The sequence below is a fragment of the Acromyrmex echinatior genome, chromosome 17 (assembly GCF_024713525.1).
Source record: "Acromyrmex echinatior isolate Ae372 chromosome 17, ASM2471352v2, whole genome shotgun sequence".
NCBI classification, from domain to species: domain Eukaryota; kingdom Metazoa; phylum Arthropoda; class Insecta; order Hymenoptera; family Formicidae; genus Acromyrmex; species Acromyrmex echinatior.
Window position 1 is genome coordinate 5,349,116 of NC_141868.1, and position 12,204 is coordinate 5,361,319.

The 12,204-nt window shown below is 41.0% G+C and overlaps 1 protein-coding gene across 1 annotated transcript; it reads right to left on the bottom strand.

The window, feature by feature from the left end:
• Nucleotides 1-7,519: 7,519 nt before the first annotated feature.
• Nucleotides 7,520-8,226, bottom strand: LOC147906901 (histone-lysine N-methyltransferase SETMAR-like). The gene is made up of 2 exons (XM_087415275.1): nt 8,077-8,226; nt 7,520-7,954 (listed from the first exon to the last, which is right to left on the bottom strand). Exons 1-2 carry the CDS (start codon nt 8,224-8,226, stop codon nt 7,520-7,522), a joined length of 585 nt encoding a protein of 194 aa, XP_087271401.1.
• Nucleotides 8,227-12,204: the final 3,978 nt, after the last annotated feature.

The window sequence follows — 12,204 nt, forward strand, 5'->3', positions numbered from 1 at the left end:
ACACACACACACACAGTGAATTGTGCTAAGCTGCGAGACAAATATCATCTGCAGTCGAGGGTTGCTGATCGCTATCAGCCTATGGGCGTTCCAAGCACATTGCAGCAACTTTTATCCCCGTTCCTAATCCATAAAAGATGTGGCCTTGCTTCTTGACATATGGTTCCTATAATAACAGGATGTCAAATCGTTTTTTGACGACGAGCTGACCACCTCACATATTACCACAGCTGATCGCCCCATATTCAGCTGTATCCTACCTCTTATTGACTTGGAGCTGGATAATGCCGCCTGAATGCCTTGTCTTTGCGGTTCATATCTTTGTATCGTATCTTTGTAGAACTATGCTAATTTCACGATGGTACCTTTTGTCTGTTTTCGCCACTTGCCTTCTTTGTTGGTGTGTATTGCTTTATCAGATTATCACATCGTTCCAGAGCTATTTTGACAGCTCGAAGTTTGCTAATTATCTTTATTGACCCTTCTCAAGCGTCACACCTCTCTAGGACTATCCTGACTTCTACCCTTACTAATCTTGATTTTCTCAGTCTTGGTGTTCACACTTTGCCTTACTACTTTACTATTATTGTTATTTTTGACTTCCATATGATTATTACTTTTATTTTGATAGAAGGAAGAAGTCGAGTGGCGTACCCATCTATACGTCATTAAGTCTAATTACTCTAGGGGAGTAATGACAGATATCTTGAAGGTATTATTCGAAACTGCTCGATTTACGTTCCGCAGCCATGCAGACTATAAGCACAACTTCCTACCTTGCCTTTTGAACGAGCGCCATTATTTGGAAACGCTTAGTATTAAGCATTCATCCATTGATGTTTGATATGAGCTGAAAAATATAATATATAAATATATATATTGTACATATATGTAATTCATCCGCACGTTAGACATTCTGGTTCCGTCAAAGTCCGAGCCTAGCTCAAACCTTGTCCAAAGGGATCTCTCACTCATCGCCATCGCCTTCTTTTTCATGAAAAGGGGAGGCAGGGTTTAAACGCACTGCTCCGCCACTATTGTTATGGTTGCCACATAAGAGCCATTTGGCTTTTATGGCGCCAACTCATAGCTATGCTGTGTCGATAAAGCTTCCTTAGAGATACTGACCCTGACCCTAGCACCAAAAAATCCTCGACAGAGGGATCAAGATGCTAAGAAGATCAGTAACTCCAGGATGCACTGTCAAATACTATCGATCAATCAATCAATCAATTTCATGTATGCTACATAAGAGCCATTTAGCCTTTACGACACCGACTCGTGACAATACTGTGTGGAAAGATGAATAAGATAGGAAGGATTTCCTCAAGATCTCAAAGAGGTGTGAACATAGATTGCAGAAAAGAAGAGGTCTGATCGAGTGTAATCTGTCCTCCAGCCAGAAGACTGCTGTTGAGGAGGTCACGGGGCTTTTCCCTCAAATGTCGCCGAAGTTGATAGTGGTTGAGACGCTGCATGTCCTTGATATTGCTGATGAAGCTGAGAAAAGGACTCAAATGGTACTTTTCGCCAGCAGATTAAAGTTGATGTTAATATGACAAAAATTGTTATGCAGCATTTGATATCGGGTATTGCTAAGTGTTCAGGGCCGTCAGATGAGGTCAGGGCCATCTTGCAGAAAAAGAGATTATCAGACTTCATCGGGAGGTGGACATGTTGCACCGTGAGAGGATCTCCTTGAGGAATCAAGTCGAATCCCTCTGGCGAACGGTGCAGGTTTTGAAAGATAGAGATCGTTGTAGGAATCGCACTCCTTCCTCGGACGGAACCATTCGTATGTACGATTCTCCCGTTTCGCGTCGCTCTCGAAATTGGAAATGCTCTTCGCGACATCGGGACCATATCACGGACGATGTAACGCGTGAGATTGGGTCTGAAAACCTGTCTCCTGTATATAGGCCACCTCTTCTTGATGGGGAGTACGCAAGAGGTTGGAAGATGTGTCTCTTCTGCTCACCAGAGTCGACTGGTCTGGCCGCATTATTATAGACTCGTCACGGATCGCTTCTGACGATCGTCCTGATTCGCGTGTGGACAAGCCGGGATCTGTGCGTGGTGGGAGTGAGGTGGTGGCTGCGGGCGCTCTACGTGTGGAGCTTCCACCGCCTTCGCCAACATACCCTGTGGACGGTGAACCATGGATGGAGATCGTGTCGCGCCGCCATGAGGGAATCCCGCTTTCGCGTTCCGAAGACTGCGGAGACTATTTTACTCAGATGTACGAAGACGAAGGACAAATCCGGGTCGTCGTAGTGAGATTGTCGAGAAGGAAGATCTCTTTGGAGGAGTTAAACATCACCAATACAAAAATTCGGAAGGCGTAGACTGGGGATCTTCTTATCAAGATCCCCGGAGGCGGGTACTAAGGCGGAGGCGCTTGTTGATCGCCTTAAGGCTGTGTTGGCGGAAAGCGATTATAAGGACAAGGTAAGTGTCATGCATTCGGTTCGGAAATCAGGCTGATTGATCGATCTCTGCAGTCTATCTCTGCAGAGGAGGTAGCTAAGACTGTTGTTACCATTAGAGAAGTCCTCACTGGACATAAGAATTGGTCCCTTTAAGCCAGGGCATGGGGTGGCTAAATATGGTATGGGTGCAGTGTCTCCTTTCGTGTGCCAATAAATTGTTAAATTCATAGTTTCGCGGTTGGACATACCAGGACTAACTGTCAGAGTGTTGTGGATCGCTCCGCTTGGTGTTTCCAATGCGGCGGAAACGACGAGCATAGGACTGCTGGCTGTCGGCTACTCCCGCGTTGTTCAATATGTGCAACTAGAGGATTCGATACATCATGCCGGCGCGCTGGAATGCGTGACCTTTAACGGATGCGGACAAGTGCCGGTAAACGGAGACTCACGCGGACAGTATGGCGGGAACATCCGGGGGTTGATCGGAGGCTCTGATTTTCGCGGACGAGATTGTGATGGATACGTGTGATGGTTAGATTGGTCCAGATAAATGTCAATCGATCGAGACTCTCGCAGGATTTAATCGCTAGGATCTGCGAGGAGTTTGATTTGGGATTGATCTTGGATCTCGCGATCTCGGAGCCAAATCATGTTCCGAATGGCGACCGTTGGTTAATCTCTATGGACACTCCTTCCTCGGCCGCTGTTACCTGACAATAGAGTCGCTTGAGGGTGCTGTGCTCCCTTTGAAGGAGTATGTGGCGGTAAATTGGGAGGATATGATCGTAGCGTCGTGCTACGATCACTTCCCTCCCAGTCTTGGCGACGGCGAATTTTTGCACTTATGCGAGTTGGGGGTGAGGTTGCATAAAGTGACTGGACGCCCGATCATTATGATGGGTAAATTCAACGCGCGTGCGCCTACTTGCGATCCTGGTCAATCCAATAGGAGGGGAAGACTTTTAGCGGACTCGTTGAGTCTTTTAGACTTTCAGCTGCTTAATGTGGTATCGGGACTAACGTGTGTGCATCCGCGTGGTGTTTCATGCGTTGATCTCACGTTCGCGTCGCCTTTCGCGATTAGGAGGATCACCTCATTCTCGTGTGTGGCTCACCTCTTCGTGTGTGGGGTCCGAGGTGGAGTTTCTCGGATCATATATTTATGTTTTTCGAGATCGATGCTTTTCTGGTTGGATCCGCTATTGGAAGGACTGCCCTTAAGATGTTTCCTAGATGAGTTGTCGATAAGGTCGATCCAAATCTTATGGAGGCTGCGGCGATCTTTTCGGCCTAGAGCGGCATTCCTGAGGAAACGCTGTCCTCAGAGTTGGGCGGACCAGCTATTAATGGATGGACTAACGGGACGGATGTCTTCAGGAGGGAATTATCGAGGAGACCCATCACATATTGATGGAATCAAGAGATTGCAGATCTTCCCTATATCTGCAGGCATGCAGAAGGCATATTACGTGTGCGCGTGCGAGGGGGAGAGTCTCTCCAGATTCCTTGCGTGGGCTCTGGAATGCTTTGCGAGAGGCTAGATGCAATTTTAAGAAAGCGATTATCCGTTCAAAGGTCAAATTATGGATCGAATTGATAAATGATCTTGACAAGGACCCTTGGGAGATGCCCTATCGTCTTCAAGAAGCTGCGTGCGTGCAGCGCTTTTATCGTGGAGGTGCTTCCCCCTGAGACCGTGGGAGACATTGTCGGGACTCTCTTCTCGATAGATTATTCTCTCGGGCATTGATGTGCTGTTTGTCTGACAGAACGATTTCAGTAACAGTCGGGGAGGTCTTGGAGGCTGGACTGAGGATAAAGTCTGGGAAGGCTCCTGACCCAGACAGTGTCGCGGGTATTGTTATAAAAAGTACAATGACATATTTTGCTTCATTATGAGTTAGATGTTTCACATGAGTTATCTCGGAGAGGGGGGGGGAGGCATTTCCCGTGCGACTGAAGGAGAGCCAGATTGATGCTAATCAAAAAGCCGGGTAAACTGGACCTTTCTTCGTCCTCTTTAAAACAAAAAAAAAGTTAGGCTCTAAAAATTGTTTTTTAAATAATTTTCTTTTAGTAGAAGTGTGCAAATGAAAATTCAAAGTGTGTATAAATGTGCAAACAATGAGCAATCAAATGAGCCAATTAATCAAAAATTAATTTTCTCAAAAGTTAAAGGGGCCAACGAAATACTAGGATGAAATAGAAAAGGATAGACCGGATCGCTTACGCATCCAGATTACTGAATAACGTCGAACAGAAAAGGAGTCTCTAGCCATTGTTTATTGCACTAACAGTAGTAGACCTATGTATATATGAAGCCATGGGGGAACCCGCGGGGCCAAGGGGAAACTGGGCGAGAGGGATATTGTGGTGCGGGGGGGGCAGCCAATGAGCGAGCTGCTTTGTCCTCCCACCACCTCTCGTAGTTTTGCTCCTCGGCTCTCGTCCCCACAGGCATATGTGTGTGAGCTCGTGACGTCACGACGTGACGTCACGCGATGACGATCCAGCGAGCTCGAGAGCAAACGAGTGACTCAGAGAGTTCGCGCGTTTTTTCTTCCCATGTGCACTGTCGCTCTCGTTCGCACCAACGCCCACGTTCGCTCGCGGAGGATTCGATCTCTCACGATGGATGTATAGGAGATTTTGTTTTTCGCTAGCACCGATGTATCGGAAGATTCGCTCTCACTCACACTTATGTCGCGATGACATTTCATTGCTTTCGATCGCATTATCGTTCCCCGCGTATACTTTCACTGTCGTGTTTTTTAATTGTTAGTTTATTTATCCTGTTAGATACCATCCTTAAAGATATGATAAGAATCCATTGTTCCTTTTTCCGTTTTGCACAGTTTTGTCTCCTTGATAGATATCACCAAAGATGTAATAAGACACTATTGCCTCCTCTTTCGGGATGTATTCTCTCTCGCATGACGTTGTTTCAATTTTCATAAGGGTGTCTATTTTTATGCAGTTTTGTGTCCTCGATAAAAATCACATCCGGTAACATGTCCGATGTATATAAATGACATGTATATAAATGCGTATTGGCAAAGCTATTTTCGTCATTTTTTTGTGATGATTTCGAACGTATTATTTGTGTATTACGATGGAGTCTCAAAGGTCGAAGAGCAACCGACGAGGTTCACTGAGAAATCGTTTGAACAACTATTGGATGAGGAAGAGGAAGATGTGTTCGATGAAACGTTTATGGGTTTCTATAATAGATTTAATACATCAGACGTGAATTACGAATACGTTTGTAAAAAATTTGCGAATGATGATTGGATGCATACAGATCTATATGGTAAATCAGCGAAAAGTAGACCCGAATACGATACGTATGAAAGAGGCAAAGACAATGAAAGATGCATTAATGTCATTTTTGAACGCGTTGAAAACGAGAGGTTTGCTGAATTCTATATATTTTATAGAAGAATTGAATCGTTTCTTCTCTATCTCCGAAAAGTGTTAAGTCATTTGTTTATGGAAGATTTCATGACAAGAAATACATTCTTCGAATGGTTGCACGATCTGAAGGAGTTTTTTAGATGTCACATGACGACAACACTTATCGATGCACCGAACATCGATCGTGAGATATTTGCATCATCGGGAGAATCGACATTTGGAGGTATGGACGCGTTTTTTGCTTCAACCTCGAAACAGCGAACCGATGGGATATCCCAATACATTACATAATTAGAACATGTCATCTGTACACCATGAATACTCCAGAAGGACAGATTGGACATCAGTTGATTCGCGTAGATGTGTATGACATTCACGATATTAAAAATAAGGGAAAACAATGGTGGAAATATGCAAAATTGAGAACACAATTTTTGATATCTTCCCCTAGAGATCGGAAGCAGCAAATGATGAATCGGCTTTTGAATTGTGTAGCTGACGATATGAGGAAAGTACCATCACTAATGAAGGAAAGGAAAAACATTTTATAAAAAAATATATACAAGAGAAGAAAAGACGTTCTGCGTATGATAATCACACGTTATATTTTTATCATATATTATATCTACTTACGCATATCCTATTTTATCGCATATTATATAGCTATCTCACTTTTACATGCGATTATTCCTTCACACCGAGAGAGCACATACATTCTCCGCAGGACAATGATAAAAGAGAGACACACCGCACGATTGCCTCATTGGTTTAGTTTAATCGTTTGTGGCGACATATCTCGACATTCAACGTTATGATGTCGACATTCGTTGATTTGCAAGATATAGTTCTTATCTCTTATTTATTTTATAGTTCTTATCTCTTGTTATTTTTACAAATATGTATTTTGTGTATGCTTTTTGTCAAGGATTTGTCGTGGGTAAACGATTCGTTGTGAAGGAGGTAGTAATTTTGAAGAATGGGGGTGAGTTGAATGACACACTACATCTTTACGTGTCCGATGCCATCGCATTTCCTGACGAAACCTAAACTGAGCTTTCCTAACGATCACTGAAGCTGTCAATGGAGAAACATTTATGTGAAGGGACTCGAAAAACGGGAGTGGTTAGTGGATATTTTGAATAATGACAACGTTATAATCAAAACGATCGATGTGCATTATAACGAGATTAATCGCTGGAAAATCTAGACACTATCGATACGTTTCGGTATGGAAGATACAATAGATATTGCGCCTTACAAAATGTATTAAAACTATATAATCCACTGATTATATAGTTTTAATGCGTCCATTGACGCAATTTCAAAGCAAGTAATATATGTATTTCTTTATATATACTAGCTTCAAAAAGTTTCCGGAATTCATTCAAAAAATTCAAAATACAAGTTTATTCAAAAGTGATATTGTCCCCTTCAAAGAACTCTCCAGCGACTGCAACGCACTTATGCCAGCGCTTGATCCAGCTCTCGAAAATTTCTGGAACTCTATTATTGGTATAGCCATCAGAGCCGTCTTCGATTTTTCCATTACCTCCTTTCGGCTGTTAAAACGCGTTCTCCGCAGTGGTTTTTTGACTCGATCGAATAGAAAAAAATCGCAGGGAGCCATATCGGATGAATTCGATGGCTGTTGGATGGTATTGTTCTTGACCAAAAATTTATGAATAATGGATGGCACTGTGCGACGGTGCGTTATCATGGTGCAAAATCCACGAGTTGTTTACCCACAAATCCTTTCTTTTTTGGCGAATTGATTCACGCAAACGTCTCATAACGCCTAAATAATACTCCTTATTAACTGTTTGACCTTCTGACAAAAATTCGTGATGTACAATACCATTGTAATCCATGGAAACCGTGAGTATCGCTTTCTTTTTCGACTGAAAACGACGTTTCTTTGGTCTTGGCTCATTTGGAGCTCTCCATTCACTCGCCTGATGTCTGGATTGCGTGTCGTGCTCATAAACCCACGTCTCGTCTCCAGTAATGATGCGTTTGATGAATGTTGGGTCGAATTCAGTCTTGGAAATCATGTCTTTGGCGATGTCAATGCGGTCCCTTTTTTGCATGAAATTCAGTTCCTTCGGAATCAACTTTGGCGACACGGCGCAAACTCATTAACTATAATGTCCTGGACGGATCCATAAGCAATGTTTAAGTCCTCTGCCAGCTCTCTGATAATTAATTTGCGGTTATTGGCCAACATTTCTCTCACTTTATTGATGTTTTCGTCGGTTTTCGATGTTGACGGCCTGCCACTGCGTTCGTTATCCTCGACGGATTCACGACTACTTCTGAAGCGTTCATGCCACTCGTAAACGGTTGTTTTCTTTAGAACATCACTGCCGAAACAGTTTTCCAACATTTCCAAGGTTTTCGCACCAATGAATCCATTTTTAACGCAAAATTTAATACAAACTCGTTGCAAATTCAACTCCATTTTTAAAACTGTAAAAAATCGAAAACACGCGCAGAGGTAGATGTACTCAAGACGGCGTAATTTTTAAAATGTCAAGCTATGGCGATAAAATTTGATGGAAATGTCAATGATAAATGTGGCATCCTAGCAAAAAAAAAGAACTCAAATCAGCTGACTCAAAGCATCACCTGGTGGTCTCTTCCGGAAACTTTTTGATCAAGCTGGTACATATATATTTATTAGGTGTACAAATAAGTTTCCGCCGTTTGACAAAAGACGGCGCCACTAGCAAATTGTGTGTGGGGAATTCTTAACACCTCACTAGCCCAGCGAATGTAAAAAGCTTAAGGATTATGTTGATAACGAGTTGTCTAGCAGCGTAAAAAAATAATAAAAAAAGAAATATTATAATAACAGATCAATAAAGATGTTCGTCCTGTACGGTCATATAAAATTGTGCTCGTGAAATAAATATTATTATTACCAGTTACAAATAAAGTCTCGATTATTATTTTCTTTATCACATCACACGACAAGCATGGGCTTGTCAAGAGAACTCTGACTTATCCATTGAGTCACATATTCCCATGTGGTTAAAATTATCTGATACAAAACATTATATCGTAAGGTTGTACATCTGTTAACAACATAACCTTGAAATACTAGCGATTTTGTATCAGCATCATATATTTTTTTTTGTGCGAAAATGCCGTTTTGAGCCGAATAAGCGTCATTTGCGGGAACTTTTGATTTACTTCTTTAATTTGAAAAGATCTGCAGCTGAGATTCATCAATTACTTATAGAAGCATATGGTGAGGCTACTTTAAGTGAGAGAAGTGTCGTGAATGGTTTCAAAAATTTAAGAATGGTGAATTTGACATCGAAGAAGACAAAGAACGTAATGAAAGGGCGAAAGTATATGAAGACGCGGAATTAGAAGCATTATTGAATGAAGATTCGTGCCAAATGCAAAAAGAACTTGCATTTACATTAGGAGCGATTCAATAAGCAATTTTACATCGTTTCAAATCATTGGGAATGATTCAAAAGCAAGGGAATTGGGTTCCATATGAACTGAAGCAGAGAAACGTTGAACGCCAATTTTCCATATGTGAAATGCTTGTCAGGCATAAACGAGAGTTTTTTACATCATATAGTCGTTGGTAATGAAAAATGGATCCTCTTCGATAACCCAAAGAAGAGAAAATCATGGGGATTACTTAGCCATGCTTCAACATCGACAGCCAAGCCGAATATTCATGGAAAAAAATTCATGTTGTGTATTTGATGGGATCAGCTTGGTATCGTGTATTATGAGTTGTTTAAACCGAACGAAACTGGGGCTCTCTACCGAACACAATTGATGAGATTGAGCCAAGCACTCAAGGAAAAATGCGCCCACTACTACTCCAGGCATGATATAATTATTTTCCTGCATGATAATACTCGACCACATGTTGCGGCGCTGGTCAAAAACCTACATAGAAACACTCAATTGGGAAGTTCTACCCTACCCGCCGTATTCACCAGACATTGCCCCTTTCGATTACCATCTATAATATTTCGATCGAAGGCGCATGGCCTGTCTGAGCAGCACTTCACATCATATGAAGATATCAAAAATTGGATCGATAATTGGATAACCTCAAAAGATGAAGCGTTCTTCCAATGCGGTATCCGTATGCTACCAGAAAGATGGGAAAAAGTAGTGGCTAGCGATGGACAATACTTTCAATAAAACATTATATATCTTTCACAATAAATGCTTAATTTTTGATTAAAAACGGCGGAAACTTATTTGTACACCTAATATATGCTTATTATTGTATGATGTATGTACTAATTACAGTATGCATTTTATTAAAATTAAAAGAAAAATTTGAATGGATTTCTTTCCGTTACATATATCCTGTGTGCATATCCTGTGTGTGTGTGTGTTAGGATACAATATTCTTTGAATGTGATAGGATGTGTCATGTTTTAATATGTCTATTATTTGTAAAAGATAAGATGGACTTGTGGTTTTTGATGTTTCCGATGAAGGAACGATATATAAATGCATACGGGGGGTGGATAAGGTTCTTCTCACAGTGATTGTAATATGTCACGCGATAGCGATAGCGATAATAGTCCAAACGAAAGTGCGGACAACGTCAAGTGTGTTTTCGGATACAGATAGCGATGTGTATTGTGAGCGTATGGTATCGAATTCTACGTTGATTATAAAGATACGTCCTGTATAAAGATGAAGAGTTGTTGGAATTTAGCCACACATCATTTATGGAGAGAGATTGGAAATCACTGTTCGCGAGAGATTTTATGGATTCAAAATGCGGTAATTCTTGTTGACGATCGCATGAGAAAATATGAGAACGCAGCTATGAAAGGTGTGTGAATCGATGATATTGGAAGGATATATAAAAAAATTAAATTCGACATATCTATAGACAGTTGCGGTGAAACGCTCTGATTCACATACATGTAAACGAGGATAGTAATTTGTTTAATATAGAGAGAGATGGATGAGGAGGATGGAGAATCTTTTTCATGCAACGAATATTGATACGACAGATATGTATCGAGTATGAGAGCAAAATTGTGACGAGTGTCTTGATTTCTTGCGGAAGACATGTCGAAACAGTAAACGTCGACGAACATCTACTGGAGTTGTAAATGCATCGATTGCTCGACTAGCACGATTGGAAAGTTTGAAAAATGTTTTATGACAACGTTTTGAACATGTGGGCTCTGGCTATGTCGAATCGCAAAAGAGGTGATTTTCGTGATTGGAGATCGAAACAGCTTTTAACGATCGCGTATTGACTGATGGGTGTTGAATTCGAATTACATCGAACCTAAACAGTTTCTCGATAACGCAAGAGATATCGTTCTCGATTGAATACGCGATAATCTTCAGAGATATATTTATTTGAAAGTGAATACAATATTCAAGGTGAGTTCGTCGCGAATGCTAAGAGATCTGCTAGAGAATTACTACGAAAAATTACGAACTTTTTGACACATCTAATCTGAGAGAGTGGTACGATCAGCACGTGACAAATGATATTTTAGCAGCAATGGAGGAATTTCAGGAACGTGACAGTGGATGGGCACTATCACATATATTGAATCTGATTGTAAATGTTAACAAATATAATCCTATGCATGCGGGATGTTGGGTGAAGCTGCCGCGAGAAATTATGCTGAAGAAAGCAGTAATCAATATGCGTTCGATGGACAGAGCATATTTCGCTTGGTCAGTGCTCTGTATCCAGTTATAAGTCATGTGAATAGGAAATCATCGTATCCGGGTTATATTACCGATAGACTAGGAAACTGTTTCACCGATGGTCGATAATAGTGAGAATCTACCTTATCAACACTAGAGATGGTACACCTCCTTGCTCATCATATACTCTTGTTACAAAAAGAATATTTTCCAAGATTTACACGCAAAGAAACTCGATTAACCTCCATGCTAAACATATATTCCTGTCACTAGATATTTATTCTTCAAGCTTATATTGCTTATAGCGGTTAATAATGATATATATATAGCACGATAACCTTCTCACCAGAGATACTTTCCTGTTATTAGGAATTATTTTTCGAAGATTCTAGCATGTATTAATCGACATTCTACCCGCCATTTTGTATTTAATGTATCTTTAATTTTAATTTATAATAATTGATATTTGATATCAAATACGGCGTCCAATTGAAATTGAAACATTGTAGAATATTCTGGAACAATCTAAAAAATTCTAGAATAATTGTGAAACTTTCACACATTCTCGGATAGTAAAATAGATAGAGAATGAAAAAGAAAGTTTTTCTCAGAACCCTCGGGTAATAAATCTGTCATTATTTTAATTCTTAGAACACTCTGAGTGAGTCACGTAAGCCTGAACATGTGCGCAGGC